The 27,381-nt window shown below is 43.5% G+C and overlaps 4 protein-coding genes across 24 annotated transcripts in view; all 4 read left to right on the top strand.

Annotated features, from left to right (window-relative positions):
- The window catches only part of LOC131110316 (protocadherin gamma-A4-like), a 170,253-nt gene that overhangs the window by 57,061 nt on the left and 85,811 nt on the right, over positions 1-27,381 (top strand). For 2 of the 21 annotated variants that reach the window (XM_078788125.1, XM_078788123.1), the window contains exon 1: positions 44-2,783. The exons of 13 other annotated variants lie outside the window; for them this stretch is intronic. In XM_078788125.1, coding sequence (XP_078644251.1) covers positions 273-2,783 — 2,511 coding nt within the window. In that variant the 5' untranslated portion in view covers positions 44-272. Of the gene's footprint in view, positions 1-43; positions 2,784-4,330; positions 6,997-16,109; positions 18,912-24,367; positions 26,907-27,381 lie in introns of those variants that run through there. 6 more of the 21 variants (XM_078788131.1, XM_058063316.2, XM_078788130.1 and 3 more) reach the window with 6 other exon arrangements.
- Positions 8,251-11,107, top strand: LOC131110333 (protocadherin beta-16-like). Its single transcript, XM_078788255.1, has one exon. It carries the CDS (start codon positions 8,484-8,486, stop codon positions 11,013-11,015), a length of 2,532 nt encoding a protein of 843 aa, XP_078644381.1. The 5' UTR covers positions 8,251-8,483; the 3' UTR covers positions 11,016-11,107.
- Positions 12,079-15,023, top strand: LOC131110320 (protocadherin beta-16-like). Its single transcript, XM_058063359.2, has one exon. It carries the CDS (start codon positions 12,492-12,494, stop codon positions 15,021-15,023), a length of 2,532 nt encoding a protein of 843 aa, XP_057919342.2. The 5' UTR covers positions 12,079-12,491.
- LOC144894610 (protocadherin beta-11-like) lies at positions 20,174-22,918 on the top strand. Its single transcript, XM_078788145.1, has one exon. It carries the CDS (start codon positions 20,290-20,292, stop codon positions 22,873-22,875), a length of 2,586 nt encoding a protein of 861 aa, XP_078644271.1. The 5' UTR covers positions 20,174-20,289; the 3' UTR covers positions 22,876-22,918.

Below are 27,381 nucleotides of genomic sequence, written 5' to 3'. Positions count from 1 at the left end.
CTGAAATAATTATAATGTAATTATTTTAGAGGCAGTACAGGAAGACATATTTGTTGTCTGGTTATTTCGGTCTCGCTGGAGAAATGTCACACAGCAGCCTCTAAGGGACGCTATTGGCTTGCACATTACTTTGCTCGGGTTGTCGTCATGCACAGTCCTCCCTCCAAGTGACGAGGCACCGAAGGAGGCTTTCTCTCTTTTGTTGGCGCTGAAGGCGATTGACAGAATAACCTTCTCTTCTTCACATTTGCAAGTAAATGTTGATCTAGTTGATGGAAAGAGGGAACGGATTATTTACCAGAAGACAGAATTACTCTCGTTTTATTTTTTCCGCAATGGATTCTCACGGACGTCTCCCTTTTTCATGCCCAATATGGAGGTTGTTCAATGGATGGCGACCACAAATGGCAATGTTGTTGTTCCTGCTTCATTTGGTTACCACGGTAGGTGGTCAGATTCGTTACTCTATCCCGGAGGAGATGAAGAAAGGCTCGGTGATTGGGAATGTGGCGCAAGATCTTGGTTTGGATGTGAAACGGCTGCGTTCAGGGCGGGCCCGCATCGTGACGGGAGACAACATCCAGTACGCCGAGCTGAAGACAGACAAAGGGCTACTCGTCGTCAATGACAGAATAGACCGGGAGCAGCTTTGTGGAGATGTGACGCCATGCAGCTTCAGCTTTGAGGTCATTCTAGAAAACCCCTTAGAACTGCACAGAATCATTGTTGAGGTTTTGGATATAAATGATCATGCTCCCGTATTTGCACATAAAGATGAAGCTCTGGGATTTGAAATAAGTGAATCGACTACAATTGGAGTACAGTTCCCCCTGCAGGGTGCAGAGGATCAAGATGTGGGGCAAAACGCATTGCAGAATTACATTTTGTCACCAAACGACAATTTTATCCTGAATCAGCATGCAAATCCAGATGGCAGTAAATATGTTGAAATGGTGCTACAGAAGCCTTTAGACAGAGAGAGACATCCCCGTTTGTCTCTAAAATTAATTGCAGTGGATGGAGGAACACCACAGAGATCAGGTACCGTCAATATAGAAATAAATGTTCTAGATGCAAATGACAACAGACCCGTTTTTAACCAATCAGAATACAAAGCCTCTGTTATGGAAAACGCAATGAAAGGAACCAGTATAATTACTGTAAATGCTACAGATGCTGATAGTGGATCAAATGGCCTCATTACTTACAGTTTGTCTAAAATGAAAGGAAGTGTTGCAAATCTATTTAATATTAATGAAAACACAGGCACAATTTATGTGTCTGGTCAAATAGACTATGAAAAGGACAGGAAGTTTGAAGTCAGGGTAGAAGCCAAGGATCAAGGTGGGCTGACTGGGACCAGTAAAGTTATACTTGATGTTATTGACATAAACGACAATGCTCCCATTATTAATATAATGTCGTTTTCAAGTCCTCTACCTGAAGATTCACCTCCTAGTACAACAGTAGCAATTTTAAACATAAAAGATGCAGATTCGGACAGAAATGGACAAATACAATGTAAAATAGATGGAAAACTTCCCTTTAAGATCGAAACTTCCTTAACAAATTATTATAATTTAATCTCAGATCAATACTTTGATAGAGAGTCTGTTTCGGAATATAACATAACCATTACAGCCACTGACCTTGGGACGCCTCCTCTTTCTAGTTCAACAAAGTTACATCTTAGAATCTCAGACATAAATGACAATGCACCATTATTTGATCAAAAGATTTATTCTGCTTATGTCTCCGAGAATAATTCTCCTGGTATTTCCATATTTGCTGTCACTGCCAGAGATGCTGACTGGAATCAAAACGCCAGAATATCTTATCTTTTAGACGACACGCAGATAAGCGGCAGTCCCGTTTCTACCTATGTTTCCTTAAATGCAGAAACTGGCGTTCTTAGTGCAGTTCGATCATTTGATTATGAGCAAATCAAACATGTGGACTTGGTGGTCCGAGCTCAGGACGGAGGATCTCCTCCTCTCAGCAGCAACGTGAGCGTTCGCATCCTGATACAAGACCAGAACGACAACGCCCCTCAAGTCCTGTACCCGGTCCAGACGGGCGGCTCGGTGTTAGCCGAAATGGTGCCTCGTTCAGCAGATGTGGGCTATCTGGTGACTAAAGTGGTGGCTGTTGATGTGGACTCTGGACAGAACGCCTGGCTCTCCTATAAAGTGCACAAAGCCACAGACAGGGCGCTGTTTGAAGTGGGCCTACACAATGGAGAAATAAGAACTGTCCGCCAAGTCACTGATAAAGATGCTGTCAAACAAAGACTGACTGTTCTAGTGGAGGACAACGGGCAGCCCTCTCGTTCAGCTACAGTCATTGTTAACGTGGCGGTGGCGGACAGCTTCCCTGAAGTGCTGTCAGAGTTCACTGACTTTAGCATGCACGACAAGGAGTACAATGACAAGCTGACTTTTTACTTAGTCTTGGCTTTGGCTGTGGTCTCCTTCCTCTTCATCACCTGCTTGCTGCTTATCATATCGGTCAAAGTGTACAGGTGGAGACGGTCTCGCATCCTGTACCACTCCAACCTCCCTGTCATTCCGTATTATCCGCCACGTTACTCGGACACTTTGGGGACGGGGACTCTCCCGCACGTGTACAATTACGAGGTGTGCAGGACCACCGACTCCAGAAAAAGCGACATGAAGAACATGCAAAGGATGAGTCAAAGTTTAATGAGCGTGGATGGAGCTGATGCTGATACGCCGCACGTGGCCAAGCAGCAGTCAGGGAACTGTTCCCAGATGTCAACTTTGGTGAGTCCAGTTTCTCTGTTTTTGTGTCTTTCAGCGTTTACGGTTTTCCTCTGTTGACGGAAGGTTGACAGTGTGAAATAACTTACTTTTCATTTTTTGTAAATGTATCGATTTTTTAAGAAATACTGTGTTGAAATACGACTTTGATTACTGACAAAACCTGAACTTGGAGAAACCCTTTCAGGCAAGTGCAAAGGTCAGATGTCTGTTGTACGTTTTCTCAGTTTTGCTAAAATGTCAGGAAGGATGTTATTCCAGGAAGACTGGCAGTGTATTAAGTACAAAACCATAACTTAATATTTGATTGATTGTTGATTATTTAAGTTCCCCCACTTTGAAAATGAACTTAATGCAAGACAGCATCAAACTGGAATGCCCAACAGAAAGTAAAACTAAGAGGGACCAGCACTACAAACCACAGTGACCTCAACTGGCTTCATCTGTATTTATGTTTTACTATGTTTACATTTTTATCTTTGAGTCATATAATTAGACCTGCATTATTATTGTATCTTTATGTAACTTTATTAGTATATCTTTGAGGTGAGTTCCACAAAGCCACTGCTTTCAGCACCATGGACAGCATCATACATGACAGGATGTACAGTATTTAGTTCCCACCCCTGTGTTTAACACAGTGTCAACATCCTTTTTTAATGAAAAAGTTATGTTAGTTATAAATCAGTTTACTGTCTAAAAAGATGACCAGATAATTATTTTTCTGATCATTCCTAAAAAGAACATTATTCCGTTAGATTGATCCAAAAAAGTTGTCCTCTTCCCTTATGCAACCCAAATATTGATGGTCAACAATAATAACTTAGCCACCACTACTATGTCTTTGCTTTCATTGTTTAATACGTTTATGCATGAAGCTAGTTAAAGGCTCATATTCTTTGTTTTGGGGTGATGTTTCAACTCTTGTCTATTATAATCAATTCCTTAGCATAATGGGTTATTGCAGCATTAAACATGTACTGGCCATGGTGCTGAAATGCCTTTTTTGTAAGAAACTCAACCCACTTCTCATAGTGGCAAATCTGCCAACAGTAAACATCAAGAAATAGTTCACTCCAACACCAAAATAAAATGGTGGTAAGATGACATTTGGGGCTGAATATTTGCACCTCATTCAATCACACCTACCAATTATGAATAATTATGAATGCCATCTTACTGAGATGTTAGTTTTTTGTTTTTTTTAAATCCACTAGCTGACAGCACTCAACAATATTGTGTTCATGTAAATGAATCAATAAACCCTGAAATTAGTACACACATTCGTTATGCTTCATTTCAAACCAGAACCACAATGTGGAGCCCTTTTGTAATTTAATGTGCCGACCCGGAACGTTTTCATATCATTTGTAATTTCAAAATAAAAGTACAAATAATGATCATTTGACAACTGATAAGTTCTAATATGCATTGTATGATGATTATATATTTCCGTTAAACATAGCTTTATTTTCTGATGGAATATATGCATCACTAATGGCTTTACAGTCCAGATAATATATTTTTCACTGTAGATAAATATGGAGGTGTACTACTGTGAAAATGCTCTGAGGGCCGCTGTTGACACGTGATTGAATAGGATGGAAATAGTCATCTCATTGGTCCTCCTCGGAAACTCCTTTTATAGCTTCACTGCTGAGAAAGACGATGGTCTGATCGCCATTTGAAGGTCGATCTTCCTTGTGGATCCTCCTGTTTATTTCGGTTGTTTTGTTAAAGGAGTGTTTTCTTTTATTCTGAAGGGACATTTGCGACGTTTTGGTTGTTTTTTTTTGCCTCGAGGATGGATTGTACGTGGATAAACGCCGTCAGAGGCCGATGGCGAACACTGTTTGTCATTCTTTGTCTCTGTGAGCTGAGCTCAGTGACTGGACAGGCTCGCTATTCCATACCGGAGGAGCAGGCAGAAGGCTCTTTTGTTGGAAACATTGCGAGGGATTTGGGCTTGGATGTGGCCAGACTCGTAGCAGGTAAAGCTCGTATCATCACCAAAGGAGGCCGGCAGTATGTTGATTTAAAACGAGACAAAGGCACACTTGTTATTAAAGAGCGCATCGACCGAGAAGAGCTTTGTGGAAAGACGACGCCCTGCAGCTTCAGTTTCGATATCATTTTAGAAAATCCAATCCAGCTTTATCGTGTAACAGTGGAGGTCACGGACATGAATGACAACAGTCCCTCCTTCCCGCAACATGAAATTAATTTAAATATTGCTGAAAGCGTTGCTGTTGGAACACGTTTCTCTCTTGACAATGCAAACGACCGGGATGTTGGTGTTAATGATATTAAAAAATACTCTTTGAAACCTTCAGATAATTTTAAATTAGAGGTACAGAACCAACCGGATGGAACAAAATTCATCGAAATGGTTTTACAAAAACCTTTAGACAGAGAGAAAGAGGAGAGCCACACTCTCATGTTGATAGCTTCAGATGGCGGTGAGCCACATAGATCAGGGACGGTGAGAATCCAAATCACTGTGCTGGATGCAAACGATAACGCACCAGTGTGCAGCCAGCCTGTTTATAAGGTAGATGTTCGAGAAAATTCACCTGAGGGAACATTGATCACTACTGTTAGTGCAAATGATGCTGATGCAGGCCTCAATGGTGACGTCATATATTCCACTCGTGCCAACGTAGAGGCAGAGAAGATGTTTCATGTAAATGTTAAAACAGGAGAAATTAAACTCATTGGTAAACTAGATTTTGAAAAATCTAAAACTTATCAATTAAACGTCCAAGCTAGTGATCATGGAGGATATACAGATACATGTAAAGTAATTGTTAACATCATTGATGAGAATGACAATGTCCCTACAATAGAACTGATGTCATTTTCCCAGTCCATCCCCGAGGATTCCCCCCCAGGTACAACTGTAGCTGTCTTTAACGTGAACGATGAAGACTCTGATGGCAACGGTGTTGTCAAGTGCTCCATCAACTCTGACGTCCCTTTCAAAATCGAGTCTTCATTAACAGGTTATTACACCATAGTGACAGACAACTTCTTAGACAGAGAAAGTCTTCCTGAATATAATGTTACCATAACAGTGTCTGACCAAGGCTCTCCTCCTCTGTCTAGTAGTAAAAACATCAACGTTAAAATATCCGACGTGAATGACAGCCCGCCTAAATTCCATCAGTCGGAATACAGTAAGACTGTACCAGAGAACAACTCTCCTGGTTTTTCAGTGTTTACTGTCAGTGCTAGCGATGCAGACTGGGGCCAGAATGCTCGAGTGTCTTACTTCCTGGAGGAGAAAGAGGTTCATGGAGTAGCTGTGTCTTCTTTTGTCTCAGTCAACTCAGAGAACGGTGTCATCCACGCAGTCCGATCCTTTGATTACGAACAAATCAAGTCCTTCGTCTTTAACGTCACCGCCCGCGACGCCGGATCCCCTCCTCTGAGTTCCGTGGCCACGGTTCGCATCCTGATACAAGACCAGAACGACAACGCCCCCCAGGTCCTGTACCCGGTCCAGACGGGCGGCTCTGTGCTGGCCGAAATGGTGCCTCGTTCAGCAGATGTGGGCTACCTGGTGACTAAAGTGGTGGCTGTTGATGTGGACTCTGGACAGAACGCCTGGCTCTCCTATAAAGTGCACAAAGCCACAGACAGGGCGCTGTTTGAAGTGGGCCTACACAATGGAGAAATAAGAACTGTCCGCCAAGTCACTGATAAAGATGCTGTCAAACAAAGACTGACTGTTCTAGTGGAGGACAACGGGCAGCCCTCTCGTTCAGCTACAGTCATTGTTAACGTGGCGGTGGCGGACAGCTTCCCTGAAGTGCTGTCAGAGTTCACTGACTTTAGCATGCACGACAAGGAGTACAATGACAAGCTGACTTTTTACTTAGTCTTGGCTTTGGCTGTGGTCTCCTTCCTCTTCATCACCTGCTTGCTGCTTATCATATCGGTCAAAGTGTACAGGTGGAGACGGTCTCGCATCCTGTACCACTCCAACCTCCCTGTCATTCCGTATTATCCGCCACGTTACTCGGACACTTTGGGGACGGGGACTCTCCCGCACGTGTACAATTACGAGGTGTGCAGGACCACCGACTCCAGAAAAAGCGACATGAAGAACATGCAAGGGATGAGTCAAAGTTTAGTGAGCGTGGATGGAGCTGATGCTGATACGCCGCATGTGACCAAGCAGCTGTCAGGGAACTGTTCCCAGATGTCAACTTTGGTGAGTCCCATGCTTTTATGTTCCTTTATTTTGTAACTGACAGTTTACAAATGGAAGACCCATGTTTCGTGTCCTTGCTGGCCTTTTGGTTTGGCTTTTGTGTTTTACAGTACATGACCCATTGCATCCAGGCTTCTCCTGTAAATACTGTAAACACATCCCTCACATCCCTTTACTTTCCCACACCAACACACTCTTAACTTGGTATCACTTTAAACTGTGAGGAGTGCTCTGTTTTTATACTAACTCATGACTCAGATGGGTTGAGTGACAATAACACTTCCAGGATTATAACATGAACAGGGGCCACGCCATTACATCACATACTACCAGGCCGATGTTAAGTGTGGCATTATGTACAGTAGGCGTCACTGCTTTGTAAATGTCGACTCGGCTGCATTTGGAAATTAACAAGAACTAGAGATGCAATGTATCATGTGTCTCCACCTGCATTGATATTAGTATAGCATGCATGCATCTGCAATGCTACTGTTACTCCAACATATGAAAAGGTAGATGTTTGTGTTGCTCTTCCTCTGTCCATGGTGCTGAAGCACAGCCTTGGTTGTCGACTTGGGTACTGAGCAGTCAGTCAGATGTTTCACCTCTTGTCTATTATAATCATTTCCTTAGCATAATGGGTTATTGCAGCATTAAACATGTACTGGCCATGGTGCTGAAATGCCTTTTTAGTAAGAAACTCAACCCACTTCTCATAGTGGCAAATCTGCCAACAGTAAACATCAAGAAATAGTTCACTCCAACACCAAAATAAAATGGTGGTAAGATGACATTTGGGGCTGAATATTTGCACCTCATTCAATCACACCTACCAATTATGAATAATTATGAATGCCATCTTACTGAGATGTTAGTTGTTTTTTTTTTAAATCCACAAGCTGACAGCACTCGACAATATTGTGTTCATGGAAATGAATCAATAAACCCTGAAATTAGTACACACATTCGTTATGCTTCATTTCAAACCAGAACCACAATGTGGAGCCCTTTTGTAATTTGATTTGCTGACCCGGATCTTTTCTATATCATTTGTAATTTCAAAATAAAAGTACTATTAATGATCATTTGACAACTGACAAGTCTTAATATGCATTGTATAATGATTATATATTTTAGATAAACATGGATTAATTTACATGATAGAATATATGCATCACAAATGGCTTTAAAGTCCAGATAATATATGTTTCACTGTAGATAAATATGGAGGTGTACTACTGTGAAAATGCTCTGAGGGCCGCTGTTGACACGTGATTGAATAGGATGGAAATAGTCATCTCATTGGTCCTCCTCGGAAACTCCTTTTATAGCTTCACTGCTGAGAAAGACGATGGTCTGATCGCCATTTGAAGGTCGATCTTCCTTGTGGATCCTCCTGTTTATTTCGGTTGTTTGTTTAAGGAGCGTTTTCTTTTATTCTGAAGGGACATTTGCGAGGTTTTGGTTGTTTTTTTTTTGCCTCGAGGATGGATTGTTCGTGGATAAGCGCCGTCAGAGGCCGATGGCGAACACTGTTTGTCATTCTTTGTCTCTGTGAGCTGAGCTCAGTGACTGGACAGGCTCGCTATTCCATACCGGAGGAGCAGGCAGAAGGCTCTTTTGTTGGAAACATTGCGAGGGATTTGGGCTTGGATGTGGCCAGACTCGTAGCAGGTAAAGCTCGTATCATCACCAAAGAAGATCGGCAGTATGTTGATTTAAAACGAGACAAAGGCACACTTGTTATTAAAGAGCGCATCGACCGAGAAGAGCTTTGTGGAAAGACGACGCCCTGCAGCTTCAGTTTCGATATCATTTTAGAAAATCCAATCCAGCTTTATCGTGTGACAGTGGAGGTCACGGACATGAATGACAACAGTCCCTCCTTCCCGCAACATGAAATTGATTTAAATATTGTTGAAAATGCTGCAGTGGGGACCCGTTTCTCTCTAGCAAATGCAGCTGATGCTGATGTTGGTGTTAATGATATTCAGAAATACTCACTAAAACCGTCTGATAATTTTAAACTGGAAATACAAAACCAACCAAATGGAAGAAATGTGCTCGAAATGGTTTTACAGAAGCCTTTAGACAGAGAAAAAGAGGAGAGCCACACTCTCATGTTGATAGCTTCAGATGGCGGTGAGCCACATAGATCAGGGACGGTGAGAATCCAAATCACTGTGCTGGATGCAAACGATAACGCACCAGTGTGCAGCCAGCCTGTTTATAAGGTAGATGTTCGAGAAAATTCACCTGAGGGAACTTTGGTTGCGACTGTTAGTGCAAAGGACGCTGATGCAGGCCTTTATGGTGACGTCACTTACTCTAGTACTCATATTACTAACGAAGAAAAGCACATTTTTAATGTAAATGTTAAAACAGGAGAGATTAAAATTACTGGTAAATTAGATTTTGAGAAATCAAAAATGTATGAATTAAATGTCCAAGCTAGTGATCATGGAGGATATACAGATACTTGTAAAGTAATTGTTAACGTCATTGATGAGAATGACAATGTCCCTATCATTAAATTAATGTCATTTTCCCAGTCCATCCCCGAGGATTCCCCCCCAGGTACAACTGTAGCTGTTTTTAACGTGAACGATGAAGACTCTGACGGCAACGGTGTTGTCAAGTGCTCCATCAACTCTGACGTCCCTTTCAAAATCGAGTCTTCATTAACAGGTTATTACACCATAGTGACAGACAACTTCTTAGACAGAGAAAGTCTTCCTGAATATAATGTTACCATAACAGTGTCTGACCAAGGCTCTCCTCCTCTGTCTAGTAGTAAAAACATCAACGTTAAAATATCCGACGTGAATGACAGCCCGCCTAAATTCCATCAGTCGGAATACAGTAAGACTGTACCAGAGAACAACTCTCCTGGTTTTTCAGTGTTTACTGTCAGTGCTAGTGATGCAGACTGGGGCCAGAATGCTCGAGTGTCTTACTTCCTGGAGGAGAAAGAGGTTCATGGAGTAGCTGTGTCTTCTTTTGTCTCAGTCAACTCAGAGAACGGTGTCATCCACGCAGTCCGATCCTTTGATTACGAACAAATCAAGTCCTTTGTCTTTAACGTCACCGCCCGCGACGCCGGATCCCCCCCTCTGAGTTCCGTGGCCACGGTTCGCATCCTGATACAAGACCAGAACGACAACGCCCCTCAAGTCCTGTACCCGGTCCAGACAGGCGGCTCGGTGCTGGCCGAAATGGTGCCTCGTTCAGCAGATGTGGGCTACCTGGTGACTAAAGTGGTGGCTGTTGATGTGGACTCTGGACAGAACGCCTGGCTCTCCTATAAAGTGCACAAAGCCACAGACAGGGCGCTGTTTGAAGTGGGCCTACACAATGGAGAAATAAGAACTGTCCGCCAAGTCACTGATAAAGATGCTGTCAAACAAAGACTGACTGTTCTAGTGGAGGACAACGGGCAGCCCTCTCGTTCAGCTACAGTCATTGTTAACGTGGCGGTGGCGGACAGCTTCCCTGAAGTGCTGTCAGAGTTCACTGACTTTAGCATGCACGACAAGGAGTACAATGACAAGCTGACTTTTTACTTAGTCTTGGCTTTGGCTGTGGTCTCCTTCCTCTTCATCACCTGCTTGCTGCTTATCATATCGGTCAAAGTGTACAGGTGGAGACGGTCTCGCATCCTGTACCACTCCAACCTCCCTGTCATTCCGTATTATCCGCCACGTTACTCGGACACTTTGGGGACGGGGACTCTCCCGCACGTGTACAATTACGAGGTGTGCAGGACCACCGACTCCAGAAAAAGCGACATGAAGAACATGCAAGGGATGAGTCAAAGTTTAGTGAGCGTGGATGGAGCTGATGCTGATACGCCGCATGTGACCAAGCAGCAGTCAGGGAACTGTTCCCAGATGTCGACTTTGGTGAGTCGGATGCTTTTTTATTCCTTTCTTTTGTATCTGACAGCTGACACATGGAAGACCCATGTTTCGTGTTCTTGCTGGCCTTTTGGTTTGGCTTTTGTGTTTTACAGTACATGACCCATTGCATCCAGGCTTCTCCTGTAAATACTGTAAACACATCCCTCACATGGCATAGCTTGCAAGATGAGAGGAGTAGAGCTCTTTTCAGTTCTGCAATCATTTTTGTGCCGGTGATTTCATTGTTGTTGTTGTATATTGAAATTCAGCATACAGTTCTTGTACTTTCCCACACCAACACACTCTAGCGTTGCATCACTTTAAACCGTGAGGAGTGTTCTGTTTTTGTACTAACTCATGACTCAGATGGGTTGAGTGACAATAACACTTCCAGGATTATAACATGAACAGGGGCCACGCCATTACATCACATACTACCAGGCCGATGTTAAGTGTGGCATTATGTACAGTAGGCGTCACTGCTTTGTAAATGTCGACTCGGCTGCATTCGGAAACCAGCAAGAACTAGAAGAATGTATCATATGTCTACCCCTGCATTGAAATTAGTATAGCATGCATGCATCTGCAATGCTACTGTTACTCCAGCATATGAAAAGGTAGATGTCTATGTTGCTCTTCCTCTGTCCATGGTGCTGAAGCACAGCCTTGCTTGTCGACTTGGGTACTGAGCAGTCAGTCAGATGTTTCAACTCTAGTCTATTATAATCAATTCCTTAGCATAATGGGTTATTGCAGCATTAAACATGTACTGGCCATGGTGCTGAAATGCCTTTTTAGTAAGAAACTCAACCCACTTCTCATAGTGGCAAATCTGCCAACAGTAAACATCAAGAAATAGTTCACTCCAACACCAAAATAAAATGGTGGTAAGATGACATTTGGGGCTGAATATTTGCACCTCATTCAATCACACCTACCAATTATGAATAATTATGAATTCCATCTTACTGAGATGTTAGTGTTTTGTTTTTTTAAATCCACTAGCTGACAGCACTCAACAATATTGTGTTCATGGAAATGAATCAATAAACCCTGAAATTAGTACACACATTCGTTATGCTTCATTTCGAACCAGAACCACAATGTGGAGCACTTTTGTAATTTAATGTGCCGACCCGGATCTGTTTCATAGCATTTGTAATTTCAAAATAAAAGTACTATCAATGATCATTTGACAACTGACAAGTCTTAATATGCATTGTATGATGATTATATATTTTAGATAAACATGGATTAATTTATATGATAGAATATATGCATCACTAATGGCTTTAAAGTCCAGATAATATATTTTTCACTGTAGATAAATATGGAGGTGTACTACTGTGAAAATGCTCTGAGGGCCGCTGTTGACACGTGATTGAATAGGATGGAAATAGTCATCTCATTGGTCCTCCTCGGAAACTCCTTTTATAGCTTCACTGCTGAGAAAGACGATGGTCTGATCGCCATTTGAAGGTCGATCTTCCTTGTGGATCCTCCTGTTTATTTCGGTTGTTTGTTTAAGGAGCGTTTTCTTTTATTCTGAAGGGACATTTGCGACGTTTTGGTTGTTTTTTTTTTTTTGCCTCGAGGATGGATTGTACCTGGATAAGCGCCGTCAGAGGCCGATGGCGAACACTGTTTGTCATTCTTTGTCTCTGTGAGCTGAGCTCAGTGACTGGACAGGCTCGCTATTCCATACCGGAGGAGCAGGCAGAAGGCTCTTTTGTTGGAAACATTGCGAGGGATTTGGGCTTGGATGTGGCCAGACTCGTAGCAGGTAAAGCTCGTATCATCACCAAAGAAGATCGGCAGTATGTTGATTTAAAACGAGACAAAGGCACACTTGTTATTAAAGAGCGCATCGACCGAGAAGAGCTTTGTGGAAAGACGACGCCCTGCAGCTTCAGTTTCGATATCATTTTAGAAAATCCAATCCAGCTTTATCGTGTAACAGTGGAGGTCACGGACATGAATGACAACAGTCCCTCCTTCCCGCAACATGAAATTAATTTAAGTATTGTTGAAAATGCTGCAGTGGGGACCCGTTTCTCTCTAGCTAATGCAGACGATGCTGACGTTGGTGTTAATGATATTCAGAAATATTCTCTGAAACCTTCTGATAATTTTAAATTAGAGGTACTAAGTCAGCCAGGTGGGCCAAAATTCATCGAAATGGTTTTACAAAAACCTTTAGACAGAGAGAAAGAGGAGAGCCACACTCTCATGTTGATAGCTTCAGATGGCGGTGAGCCACATAGATCAGGGACGGTGAGAATCCAAATCACTGTGCTGGATGCAAACGATAACCCACCAGTGTGTAGCCAGCCTGTTTATAAGGTAGATGTTCGAGAAAATTCACCTGAGGGAACATTGATCACTACTGTTAGTGCAAAGGACGCTGATGCAGGCCTCAATGGTGACGTCACATACTCTAGTCCTCATATTACTAAGGAAGCAAAACAGCTTTTTGATGTTAACATTAAAACAGGTGAGATTAAAATAAAAGGTAAATTAGATTTTGAAAAGTCCAGATCCCACGACTTGAAGATCCAAGCTAGTGATCATGGAGGATTTACTGATACATGTAAAGTAATTGTTAACATCATTGATGAGAATGACAATGTCCCTACCATTAAATTAATGTCATTTTCCCAGTCCATCCCCGAGGATTCCCCCCCAGGTACAACTGTAGCTGTTTTTAACGTGAACGATGAAGACTCTGACGGCAACGGTGTTGTCAAGTGCTCCATCAACTCTGACGTCCCTTTCATAATCGAGTCTTCATTAACAGGTTATTACGCCATAGTGACAGACAACTTCTTAGACAGAGAAAGTCTTCCTGAATATAATGTTACCATAACAGTGTCTGACCAAGGCTCTCCTCCTCTGTCTAGTAGTAAAAACATCAACGTTAAAATATCCGACGTGAATGACAGCCCGCCTAAATTCCATCAGTCGGAATACAGTAAGACTGTACCAGAGAACAACTCTCCTGGTTTTTCAGTGTTTACCGTCAGTGCTAGTGATGCAGACTGGGGCCAGAATGCTCGAGTGTCTTACTTCCTGGAGGAGAAAGAGGTTCATGGAGTAGCTGTGTCTTCTTTTGTCTCAGTCAACTCAGAGAACGGTGTCATCCACGCAGTCCGATCCTTTGATTACGAACAAATCAAGTCCTTTGTCTTTAATGTCACCGCCCGAGACGCCGGATCCCCTCCTCTGAGTTCCGTGGCCACGGTTCGCATCCTGATACAAGACCAGAACGACAACGCCCCTCAAGTCCTGTACCCAGTCCAGACAGGCGGTTCGGTGCTGGCCGAAATGGTGCCTCGTTCAGCAGATGTGGGCTACCTGGTGACTAAAGTGGTGGCTGTTGATGTGGACTCTGGACAGAACGCCTGGCTCTCCTATAAAGTGCACAAAGCCACAGACAGGGCGCTGTTTGAAGTGGGCCTACACAATGGAGAAATAAGAACTGTCCGCCAAGTCACTGATAAAGATGCTGTCAAACAAAGACTGACTGTTCTAGTGGAGGACAACGGGCAGCCCTCTCGTTCAGCTACAGTCATTGTTAACGTGGCGGTGGCGGACAGCTTCCCTGAAGTGCTGTCAGAGTTCACTGACTTTAGCATGCACGACAAGGAGTACAATGACAAGCTGACTTTTTACTTAGTCTTGGCTTTGGCTGTGGTCTCCTTCCTCTTCATCACCTGCTTGCTGCTTATCATATCGGTCAAAGTGTACAGGTGGAGACGGTCTCGCATCCTGTACCACTCCAACCTCCCTGTCATTCCGTATTATCCGCCACGTTACTCGGACACTTTGGGGACGGGGACTCTCCCGCACGTGTACAATTACGAGGTGTGCAGGACCACCGACTCCAGAAAAAGCGACATGAAGAACATGCAAGGGATGAGTCAAAGTTTAGTGAGCGTGGATGGAGCTGATGCTGATACGCCGCATGTGACCAAGCAGCAGTCAGGGAACTGTTCCCAGATGTCGACTTTGGTGAGTCGGATGCTTTTTTATTCCTTTCTTTTGTATCTGACAGCTGACACATGGAAGACCCATGTTTCGTGTTCTTGCTGGCCTTTTGGTTTGCCTTTTGTGTTTTACAGTACATGACCCATTGCATCCAGGCTTCTCCTGTAAATACTGTAAACACATCCCTCACATGGCATAGCTTGCAAGATGAGAGGAGTAGAGCTCTTTTCAGTTCTGCAATCATTTTTGTGCCGGTGATTTCATTGTTGTTGTTGTATATTGAAATTCAGCATACAGTTCTTGTACTTTCCCACACCAACACACTCTAGCGTTGCATCACTTTAAACCGTGAGGAGTGTTCTGTTTTTGTACTAACTCATGACTCAGATGGGTTGAGTGACAATAACACTTCCAGGATTATAACATGAACAGGGGCCACGCCATTACATCACATACTACCAGGCCGATGTTAAGTGTGGCATTATGTACAGTAGGCGTCACTGCTTTGTAAATGTCGACTCGGCTGCATTCGGAAACCAGCAAGAACTAGAAGAATGTATCATATGTCTACCCCTGCATTGAAATTAGTATAGCATGCATGCATCTGCAATGCTACTGTTACTCCAGCATATGAAAAGGTAGATGTCTATGTTGCTCTTCCTCTGTCCATGGTGCTGAAGCACAGCCTTGCTTGTCGACTTGGGTACTGAGCAGTCAGTCAGATGTTTCAACTCTAGTCTATTATAATCAATTCCTTAGCATAATGGGTTATTGCAGCATTAAACATGTACTGGCCATGGTGCTGAAATGCCTTTTTAGTAAGAAACTCAACCCACTTCTCATAGTGGCAAATCTGCCAACAGTAAACATCAAGAAATAGTTCACTCCAACACCAAAATAAAATGGTGGTAAGATGACATTTGGGGCTGAATATTTGCACCTCATTCAATCACACCTACCAATTATGAATAATTATGAATGCCATCTTACTGAGATGTTAGTGTTTTGTTTTTTTAAATCCACTAGCTGACAGCACTCAACAATATTGTGTTCATGGAAATGAATCAATAAACCCTGAAATTAGTACACACATTCGTTATGCTTCATTTCGAACCAGAACCACAATGTGGAGCACTTTTGTAATTTAATGTGCCGACCCGGATCTGTTTCATAGCATTTGTAATTTCAAAATAAAAGTACTATCAATGATCATTTGACAACTGACAAGTCTTAATATGCATTGTATGATGATTATATATTTTAGATAAACATGGATTAATTTATATGATAGAATATATGCATCACTAATGGCTTTAAAGTCCAGATAATATATTTTTCACTGTAGATAAATATGGAGGTGTACTACTGTGAAAATGCTCTGAGGGCCGCTGTTGACACGTGATTGAATAGGATGGAAATAGTCATCTCATTGGTCCTCCTCGGAAACTCCTTTTATAGCTTCACTGCTGAGAAAGACGATGGTCTGATCGCCATTTGAAGGTCGATCTTCCTTGTGGATCCTCCTGTTTATTTCGGTTGTTTGTTTAAGGAGCGTTTTCTTTTATTCTGAAGGGACATTTGCGACGTTTTGGTTGTTTTTTTTTTGCCTCGAGGATGGATTGTACGTGGATAAGCGCCGTCAGAGGCCGATGGCGAACACTGTTTGTCATTCTTTGTCTCTGTGAGCTGAGCTCAGTGACTGGACAGGCTCGCTATTCCATACCGGAGGAGCAGGCAGAAGGCTCTTTTGTTGGAAACATTGCGAGGGATTTGGGCTTGGATGTGGCCAGACTCGTAGCAGGTAAAGCTCGTATCATCACCAAAGGAGGCCGGCAGTATGTTGATTTAAAACGAGACAAAGGCACACTTGTTATTAAAGAGCGCATCGACCGAGAAGAGCTTTGTGGAAAGACGACGCCCTGCAGCTTCAGTTTCGATATCATTTTAGAAAATCCAATCCAGCTTTATCGTGTAACAGTGGAGGTCACGGACATGAATGACAACAGTCCCTCCTTCCCGCAACATGAAATTAATTTAAATATTGCTGAAAATGCTGCAGTGGGGACCCGTTTCTCTCTAGCAAATGCAGACGATGCTGATGTTGGTGTTAATGATATTCAAAAATACACTCTTAAACCTTCAGATCATTTTAAATTGGAGGTACTAAGTCAGCCAGGTGGGGCAAAATTCATCGAAATGGTTTTACAGAAGCCTTTAGACAGAGAAAAAGAGGAGAGCCACACTCTCATGTTGATAGCTTCAGATGGCGGTGAGCCACATAGATCAGGGACGGTGAGGATCCAAATCACTGTGCTGGATGCAAACGATAACGCACCAGTGTGCAGCCAGCCTGTTTATAAGGTAGATGTTCGAGAAAATTCACCTGAGGGAACATTGATCACTACTGTTAGTGCAAAGGACGCTGATGCAGGCCTCAATGGTGACGTCACATACTCTAGTCCTCATATTACTAAGGAAGCAAAACAGCTTTTTGATGTTAACCTTAAAACAGGAGAGATTACAATAAAAGGTAAATTAGATTTTGAAAAGTCCAGATCCCACGACTTGAAGATCCAAGCTAGTGATCATGGAGGATTTACTGATACATGTAAAGTCATTGTTAACATCATTGATGAGAATGACAATGTCCCTACAATAGAACTGATGTCATTTTCCCAGTCCATCCCCGAGGATTCCCCCCCAGGTACAACTGTAGCGGTTTTTAACGTGAACGATGAAGACTCTGACGGCAACGGTGTTGTCAAGTGCTCCATCAACTCTGACGTCCCTTTCAAAATTGAGTCTTCATTAACAGGTTATTACACCATAGTGACAGACAACTTCTTAGACAGAGAAAGTCTTCCTGAATATAATGTTACCATAACAGTGTCTGACCAAGGCTCTCCTCCTCTGTCTAGTAGTAAAAACATCAACGTTAAAATATCCGACGTGAATGACAGCCCGCCTAAATTCCATCAGTCGGAATACAGTAAGACTGTACCAGAGAACAACTCTCCTGGTTTTTCAGTGTTTACTGTCAGTGCTAGCGATGCAGACTGGGGCCAGAATGCTCGAGTGTCTTACTTCCTGGAGGAGAAAGAGGTTCATGGAGTAGCTGTGTCTTCTTTTGTCTCAGTCAACTCAGAGAACGGTGTCATCCACGCAGTCCGATCCTTTGATTACGAACAAATCAAGTCCTTTGTCTTTAACGTCACCGCCCGGGACGCCGGATCCCCTCCTCTGAGTTCCGTGGCCACGGTTCGCATCTTGATACAAGACCAGAACGACAACGCCCCTCAAGTTCTGTACCCGGTCCAGACGGGCGGCTCGGTGCTGGCCGAAATGGTGCCTCGTTCAGCAGATGTGGGCTATCTGGTGACTAAAGTGGTGGCTGTTGATGTGGACTCTGGACAGAACGCCTGGCTCTCCTATAAAGTGCACAAAGCCACAGACAGGGCGCTGTTTGAAGTGGGCCTACACAATGGAGAAATAAGAACTGTCCGCCAAGTCACTGATAAAGATGCTGTCAAACAAAGACTGACTGTTCTAGTGGAGGACAACGGGCAGCCCTCTCGTTCAGCTACAGTCATTGTTAACGTGGCGGTGGCGGACAGCTTCCCTGAAGTGCTGTCAGAGTTCACTGACTTTAGCATGCACGACAAGGAGTACAATGACAAGCTGACTTTTTACTTAGTCTTGGCTTTGGCTGTGGTCTCCTTCCTCTTCATCACCTGCTTGCTGCTTATCATATCGGTCAAAGTGTACAGGTGGAGACGGTCTCGCATCCTGTACCACTCCAACCTCCCTGTCATTCCGTATTATCCGCCACGTTACTCGGACACTTTGGGGACGGGGACTCTCCCGCACGTGTACAATTACGAGGTGTGCAGGACCACCGACTCCAGAAAGAGCGACATGAAGAACATGCAAGGGATGAGTCAAAGTTTAGTGAGTGTGGATGGAGCTGATGCTGATACGCCGCATGTGACCAAGCAGCTGTCAGGGAACTGTTCCCAGATGTCAACTTTGGTGAGTCCAGTTTCTCTGTTTTTGTGTTTTTCAGCCTTTGTGTTTTTTTACGATCGTAACGTTGATTGTAAATAGCTGTAGTTGTAGTGATGGGATGGTATTTGGTTTGGTTGGCTCGTCTTCATCACTGAGCCATACAAAGTTCAGCAAACAATCTGTTTTACTTACTTGTAGTTTAACCTTTTTTATTTGTGTTTATGAGTCTAAGATTTTAGGTTGGAAACCAATGGCCTCTTACTAGCCCGGGATAGCCATAGCAGCTGAAATGTACACCAGACATGGGCTTGAGAGCTCTTCAAGTTTATTTTTCAAGACAGTGCAACAGCATTTCCCCCAGCACACACAACAGGCCAATTTCACCCAGCCCCTTTTACCTGTGAAGGGCCAACCATAGTTCCCAATGAGAGGGTGAGGCAATGCGTCTAAAAGGTACCCTATTTACATTCATTACACCCTTCTTTTATATTACAAGTCTTTCAAGTGTCACTTCCTGTACATATTTAAACACTCAAGTACACATAACAACCTAGATTACTGAACTACCATCCAGTTAATCCCCCCCCCCCCCCCCCCCCTTCCAGGTGACACTTGGGAGAGTCCAATTAAGGTGATCAGCCTCTGGCCTGCACTCACATGGGCGCGCCTCCATGTTTGTGCCCCGACCAATCACCTTAAAAAAAAGAGAAACTGATGAGAAATTAGGAACAACACAAATGACTTCTAAATGAAAATCTAACTAACTAAAGTGGCACTTCAACTTAAATGGCAACCAAATATAATCAAAGTACTTACCAGAATATATGTAGTAAATAACAAAAGCCAACTATATACACAAATAGAAACATGACAGTGTAGGTGGGGCATACACCTGATCAGTGAGGGAGGATTGGCAGCTCCCTCACAATGAGCCTTGTACTTATTTATAGCTTATTGTCAAAAGGATTGTGAGTGGCCTCAATTTTGTACTTCATTCATTTGCTTTTTCACTTTTAAGTCATTCTTAACAGCCATGACTGCATATTAAATAATTTCTTAGATTTATGTGCTTATTTTTGTAAATTAGCACCACTTTGACATAGAATAATGTACATAAAACTCCATCATTTACTGATTAAAGACAATTGAGCTCCCTTGCTTGCATTACTCATTTTGAACTCCAAGGGACGCTGTAGGTCAATAGAACAGTGAATGCATATCAGTCCTCTTTATCTCCTCACTGCCATTTAAAGGGAGGTGGTGTTCATTATTTGGACGGGATTTGAAGGGAGGGTTCTCTCTTGTCGTGTCTGTATTCGGTACCTTGGTCGGCATTTCTTTTAGAAGGGAATACGCATCGTGTTTGGATCGTTTTGGAACCTATTTTGATCTTTTTTGCACGATGGAAAACGGATCCCCTCTCACCACTGGGTGTGGAAAAAAGCGCATCGCCTGCTGGATTCTGTTGTTTGTTTTTTATCTCAGCACAAAAGTAAGTGGGCATATAAGATACTCCATCCCAGAGGAGATGAAGAAAGGCTCCGTGATCGGTAACGTCGCACAAGACCTCGGCTTAAATGTAAAGAGGCTGCTATCCGGACGGGCCCGCATCGTGACGGGAGAGAGCGAGCAGTACACCAAGCTGGTGGCAGACAAAGGGACTCTGGTGGTGAACGACAGGATGGACAGAGAGCAGCTTTGTGGCGACGTGACGCCGTGCAGTTTCAGCTTTGAGGTGATTTTAGAAAACCCCATGGAGCTCCACCAAGTTACTGTGGAAATTACAGACATTAACGACCACTCGCCTGTGTTCAAAAGGAACGACATCCGTTTTGAAATCAGCGAAATTGCAAACATAGGGGCTCGGTTTTCTCTCGCAAGCGCCGAGGACCCAGACGTGGGTGTCAATGGGCTTAGGGAGTATTTCTTATCCGAGAATGTTAATTTTGTGCTTAAACAGCACTCGAATGCAGATGGAAAGAAATACGCAGAGATGGTGCTTCAGAAGCCATTAGACAGGGAGACGCTGCCCACTCTGTCTTTAAAATTAATAGCAGTGGACGGAGGAAGCCCACGCAGGTCCGGCACTGTAAATATTAATATTGCTGTACTTGATGCGAACGACAATGCGCCTGTATTCAACCAATCGGTGTACAAAGCCGCCGTTATGGAGAACGCTGCGGGAGGTGCTTACGTTGTGACTGTCAACGCCACTGACGCAGACTTCGGCTCCAACAGCGTCGTGACGTATCATTTTTCAGACATCGACAGCGGCCTCGGTGATGTCTTTGCAGTTGATGAAAAAAGCGGCGTTATTTCTGTGAAGGGCTCTATTGATTTTGAGAAGGATAAAAAGTATGAGCTGAGAATTGACGCAAAGGACCAAGGAGGTTTGACGGATTCATGCAAAGTGGTGATTGACGTCATTGATGTGAACGACAACGCCCCCACGATGAGTGTCATGTCCTTCACTAGTCCTGTGTCAGAGGACTCCCCTCCTGGCACGACTGTTGGCATCATTAACGTTAAAGACATCGACTCCGCTGAAAATGGACAAGTGACGTGCAGAATTGAGCTCAATTCTCCTTTCAAGGTCAAATCTAACTTGCGAAATTACTACACCTTATTAACAGATGCATCGTTAGATCGGGAACTTGTGCCGGAATATAACATCACTGTTGTTGCCACTGATGCGGGACTTCCGTCTTTGTCAACCAGAAGGACTTTTAATCTGAAAGTGTCTGACGTGAACGACAATGCTCCAGTATTTCCACACGCAGTGTACACTTCCTTCATCACGGAAAATAACTCTCCAGGTGTTTCTATTCTGACGCTTCATGCTGAAGATCGTGATAGCAACCAAAACGCTCGTATTGCTTATCTTTTAGAGGATGCTGCTGTTAATGGATCTCCGGTGTCTGACTATGTTTCCATAAATGCAGAAAGTGGAGCGATACACGCACTTCGCTCTTTTGATTACGAACAAATCAAACAGCTCATCTTCACTGTCCGAGCTCAGGACGGAGGCTCTCCTCCTCTCAGCAGCAACGTGAGCGTTCGCATCCTGATACAAGACCAGAACGACAACGCCCCCCAGGTCCTGTACCCGGTCCAGACAGGCGGCTCGGTGCTGGCCGAAATGGTGCCTCGTTCAGCAGATGTGGGCTATCTGGTGACTAAAGTGGTGGCTGTTGATGTGGACTCTGGACAGAACGCCTGGCTCTCCTATAAAGTGCACAAAGCCACAGACAGGGCGCTGTTTGAAGTGGGCCTACACAATGGAGAAATAAGAACTGTCCGCCAAGTCACTGATAAAGATGCTGTCAAACAAAGACTGACTGTTCTAGTGGAGGACAACGGGCAGCCCTCTCGTTCAGCTACAGTCATTGTTAACGTGGCGGTGGCGGACAGCTTCCCTGAAGTGCTGTCAGAGTTCACTGACTTTAGCATGCACGACAAGGAGTACAATGACAAGCTGACTTTTTACTTAGTCTTGGCTTTGGCTGTGGTCTCCTTCCTCTTCATCACCTGCTTGCTGCTTATCATATCGGTCAAAGTGTACAGGTGGAGACGGTCTCGCATCCTGTACCACTCCAACCTCCCTGTCATTCCGTATTATCCGCCACGTTACTCGGACACTTTGGGGACGGGGACTCTCCCGCACGTGTACAATTACGAGGTGTGCAGGACCACCGACTCCAGAAAAAGCGACGTGAAGAACATGCAAGGGATGAGTCAAAGTTTAGTGAGTGTGGATGGAGCTGATGCTGATACGCCGCATGTGACCAAGCAGCAGTCAGGGAACTGTTCCCAGATGTCGACTTTGGTGAGTCAAATGTTTTACCTTTCCTTCTCGGTTTTTGTTTCTGAAAACATTGACGGTTTTAAGTATTTGCATACCTGTTCAATGCATCTGCACAGTGGCATTTCTGAGCATGAATGGCATGCCACAGCATCTCAATGGATTTTAAGTCTGGACTTAGACTAAACCATCTAGAGACAGACTTGCTGTTGTTTTTATGGGTTATTTCTTCAAGACCCAAGTGAGATTTAGGTCATAAATCCATGTCTGGATGTTGTTCTTCAGTATGTTTTGTTGGAGTCAGACTTTATGGTTCCTTCAATCACAGCAGGTTGTCCAGGTCCTGAAGCAGACCCATGGACCATCACACAGTCACCACGGCATTTGACTTTTGTTATGTTGTTGTTTTTCTCAAAGGCTGTGTTACTTCTACACGAGTAACAGTTTACTTACCTTCCAAGTTCAACTTTAGTTTGGTCAGGCCATAAGAATGTTTGAACTAAAGCAATACATGATGTTTGCAGTAACGCCAACATACTAACCATATCATAGTATATCAAGTCTAACCATAGGTACAGAATATGAAGAAAAGCAGTTGGAAAATGGGATTCGACTTATTTGAACATACAGATTGGATACCAATAATTACACCAATGTTGTATTTTTTCCCCCTTTAGCCCTTCCAATGTTGACTTGGATGTATTTGATTGGTTATGGTCATCCTGAATGACCCATCTTAAGTGTTCTAAGTCGGTTCTTGTCCTTGATGTTACACTTCATTGCCCCATCCTTTCAGGTTCCTCCTTCGTAATTTGAATTAATTTCATCCCAATCAGTACGAGATTAGACCTTGCTTGGATATGCACATCAACTCCATTTTCATGGAATTGTGTCTAATTGAAAACACCCTGGATACATCGGATTCTTCTCAATGGTAGTTTGCTGCCTCAGTTGTGTTATTGCTTTGTAGCTCCGGATATTTCCCTGTCTTTGTAGTACAGTACTGGACTCCAGTAGGCCTCTATAATTTCATCAGTTTCAGCAGCCATCGTTTAACAGTGAGTATATTGTACTTGTTGTTATCGTCAAATGGCAGTTCATGTTTCCAAGAGGTTTAGTGGGTCTCAAAGTGATGTAATCGGGGCCGCTTCAAGTGAAAAAGTGTCCGTGTCAGTACTCTGTCCATGTGGGACTCTACTGAGAAAGTGGGTAGCTGTGTATGATGCGTTTATGTACCATAAAAAGTTCATGACAACACAGGACTATAAGACTACTTTTACTGGCAGTGAAGAGTGGTGGTTTTATCGCTGTCCATGGTGCTGAAGTGCAGTTGACAGTGTCTTCAACCTGTATAAGCACTATTATGTACTGTTTGGTGTTCTTCCAACAGCGTAATTGGTTATTTTTTACTACTTTAATCACTCAGTTGTATTGACTAGGTAAATATTTATTAAAATATTAATTTCTAAACATATAGCACTGTATACTTAATTTTTAAAAATATTATTACTATTAATAAAGAGGCCATGCAATGTTATGAGACATTTGTTGTCATCATTTTAGTATAGCTGTGCCAGTTTCACACATCAGCCTCTAAGGGACGCTATTGCATGGCAAATGAACGTGTTAGTGTTGTCATGCAGTGCAGCTCCCTCCTCTGTCCCTGCCATTCAGCAGAAGAGCTTCATATGTGAACAACGTATAACCACTGAGCTAAAATAACGCTCATCTGAATGACAGTGGCTCCTATGAGTCTACCTATTTTTTCATAGGCTAGTTTTAATACATTTTTAAACATGGATTCTAAAGATCCCTGCACTGCAGGAGGAAGATGGCGACGGGCGGCCTTTCTCTTTGTCTTTTTCTGTTTTTTCCTAAATGGAACGGAGGCCCAAATCCGCTATTCAATCCCAGAGGAAATGAAAAAAGACTCGATCGTCGGCAATGTGGCCCAAGATCTCGGTTTGGATGTGAAAAGACTCCGTTCCGGGCGGGCCCGCATCGTGACCGGAGATAACGTCCAGTACACCGAGCTGAGGGCGGACAAAGGGCTTCTGGTGGTCCATGAGAGGATAGATCGAGAGCAGCTGTGTGGGGACGTGACGCCGTGCAGCTTCACCTTTGAGATTTTAATGGAAAACCCCATGGAATTGCACCCTGTGACCATCGAGGTGTTGGACGTCAACGACAATGCCCCCACCTTTAAAAATACTCATTTGCAATTTGAAATCAGCGAGTTAGCAGCGCTAGGCTCCCGTTTTGTTTTAGAGAGTGCGCATGATGCGGATGTGGGTGTAAACGGTCTGCAGAGCTACATTTTAACTCCGAGTGATCATTTCGTTTTAAAGGAACACGTCAGTCCAGGAGGCAGTAAATATGCAGAAATGGTGCTTCAGAAAGGCTTGGACAGAGAAGAACAGCCGAGGCTCTCTTTAAAATTAGTGGCCGTAGATGGTGGAAATCCACAGAGATCAGGTACTGTAAATATAAATATTAACATTCAAGATGTAAATGATAATGCTCCTGTTTTTAATCAAACGGTCTATAAAGCTAAAGTGGATGAAAATGCAGCAAAAGGCACTCAAGTTCTAACTGTGAATGCCACTGATGCAGATAGTGGTTCAAATGGAAAAGTAACATACTCGTTTTCAAAGTCAAATGCAGGAATAGCAGATTTATTTCATATAGACGAAGAAACAGGAAGTATTTTTGTAGTAAAACAAATCGATTATGAAAAAGACAAAACAATGGAGTTCATGGTTGAAGCTAAAGATCAGGGTGCCTTGACTGACTCTGCTAAAGTAGAAATAGAAGTGATAGATTTAAATGATAATGCCCCAGTCATAAATGTAATGTCCTTCTCTAGTCCTGTGTCAGAAGACTCTCCCACTGGTACCACTATTGGTATCATTAATGTTAAAGACCTAGATTCTGGTGAAAACGGTCACGTCAGGTGCGCTATTGAGGGCCGCGTTCCATTTAGGATCAAATCCAATGTGAGAAATTATTTTGCATTGATGACCGATGCTGACTTGGATCGTGAAAGCGTGCCAGAATATAACATCACCGTCGTTGCTTCAGATGCTGGCTCGCCTCCTTTGTCTAGTAAAAGGACTTTTACTTTGAAGGTTTCCGACGTGAACGATAACGCTCCTGTGTTTCCAGTCAGATTTTATACTGCAACCATTGCCGAAAACAACTCTCCAGGTGTTTCTGTGCTTAGAGTTGGTGCTAAAGACGCTGATGGAAACCAGAACGCTCGTGTCTCTTACATGTTGGAGGAGCACGACATCGGAGGAACTCCAGTTACTGAATTTGTGTCTGTTAATGCAGAAAGTGGAGTCATTAGTGCAGTTCGTTCATACGACTACGAACAACTCAAAGAACTCATATTTATTGTCCGAGCTCAGGACGGAGGCTCTCCTCCTCTCAGCAGCAACGTGAGCGTTCGCATCCTGATACAAGACCAGAACGACAACGCCCCTCAGGTTCTGTACCCAGTCCAGACAGGTGGCTCGGTGTTAGCCGAAATGGTGCCTCGTTCAGCAGATGTGGGCTATCTGGTGACTAAAGTGGTGGCTGTTGATGTGGACTCTGGACAGAACGCCTGGCTCTCCTATAAAGTGCACAAAGCCACAGACAGGGCGCTGTTTGAAGTGGGCCTACACAATGGAGAAATAAGAACTGTCCGCCAAGTCACTGATAAAGATGCTGTCAAACAAAGACTGACTGTTCTAGTGGAGGACAACGGGCAGCCCTCTCGTTCAGCTACAGTCATTGTTAACGTGGCGGTGGCGGACAGCTTCCCTGAAGTGCTGTCAGAGTTCACTGACTTTAGCATGCACGACAAGGAGTACAATGACAAGCTGACTTTTTACTTAGTCTTGGCTTTGGCTGTGGTCTCCTTCCTCTTCATCACCTGCTTGCTGCTTATCATATCGGTCAAAGTGTACAGGTGGAGACGGTCTCGCATCCTGTACCACTCCAACCTCCCTGTCATTCCGTATTATCCGCCACGTTACTCGGACACTTTGGGGACGGGGACTCTCCCGCACGTGTACAATTACGAGGTGTGCAGGACCACCGACTCCAGACAAAGCGACGTGAAGAACATGCAAGGGATGAGTCAAAGTTTAGTGAGTGTGGATGGAGCTGATGCTGATACGCCGCATGTGACCAAGCAGCAGTCAGGGAACTGTTCCCAGATGTCGACTTTGGTGAGTCAAATATTTCACCATGCTTTTTCTGTCTTTGTGTCTGACGACTTCCAAAGTTGAAGATGAAATTTAGAACATTTATTACAGCTGTCCATGGTGCTTGAAGTAAGTCTGACCAGTTAAACATCGTATTTTTAACATTACAGTATTTATCAGTTATTAAAGAAATACATCTGGAAAATAACTTTGTTTTAATTCATCACATTCCATAAAATGTTTATTTTAACAACATGAGTTCTAACCTAATATAATTTGGAACACGGTGGCTCCCCTCATGAGGTTAGTTCGGTGCTCCAGTTTGATTACATGTTGTGTATATTCCACTGTCTTTGTACTTGTAGTGTACTAGTGTGCTCCATTTCTAGTTTGCTCCAGCACCACCTTTAACAGTGTATTCATGGTTGTCACCATATATTTGTTGACTGAGTCTCCAAATGTGCTCTGAGCAACTTGCACTCAAAGTGTGAGTGCAATA

The sequence above is a fragment of the Doryrhamphus excisus genome, linkage group LG22, assembly GCF_037039965.1.
Source record: "Doryrhamphus excisus strain RoL-2023G ecotype Guam linkage group LG22, RoL_Dexc_Guam_v1.1, whole genome shotgun sequence".
NCBI classification, from domain to species: domain Eukaryota; kingdom Metazoa; phylum Chordata; class Actinopteri; order Syngnathiformes; family Syngnathidae; genus Doryrhamphus; species Doryrhamphus excisus.
The sequence above is the reverse complement of the archived record's forward strand: the minus strand, read 5'-3'. Positions and strand labels throughout refer to the sequence as shown.

Excerpts from the sequence above, each read along its gene's own strand:
- LOC144894610 (XM_078788145.1), top strand. The coding sequence starts at position 20,290 with ATGGAAAACGGATCCCCTCTCACCACTGGGTGTGGAAAAAAGCGCATC.
- LOC131110320 (XM_058063359.2), top strand. The coding sequence starts at position 12,492 with ATGGATTGTACCTGGATAAGCGCCGTCAGAGGCCGATGGCGAACACTG.
- LOC131110333 (XM_078788255.1), top strand. The coding sequence starts at position 8,484 with ATGGATTGTTCGTGGATAAGCGCCGTCAGAGGCCGATGGCGAACACTG.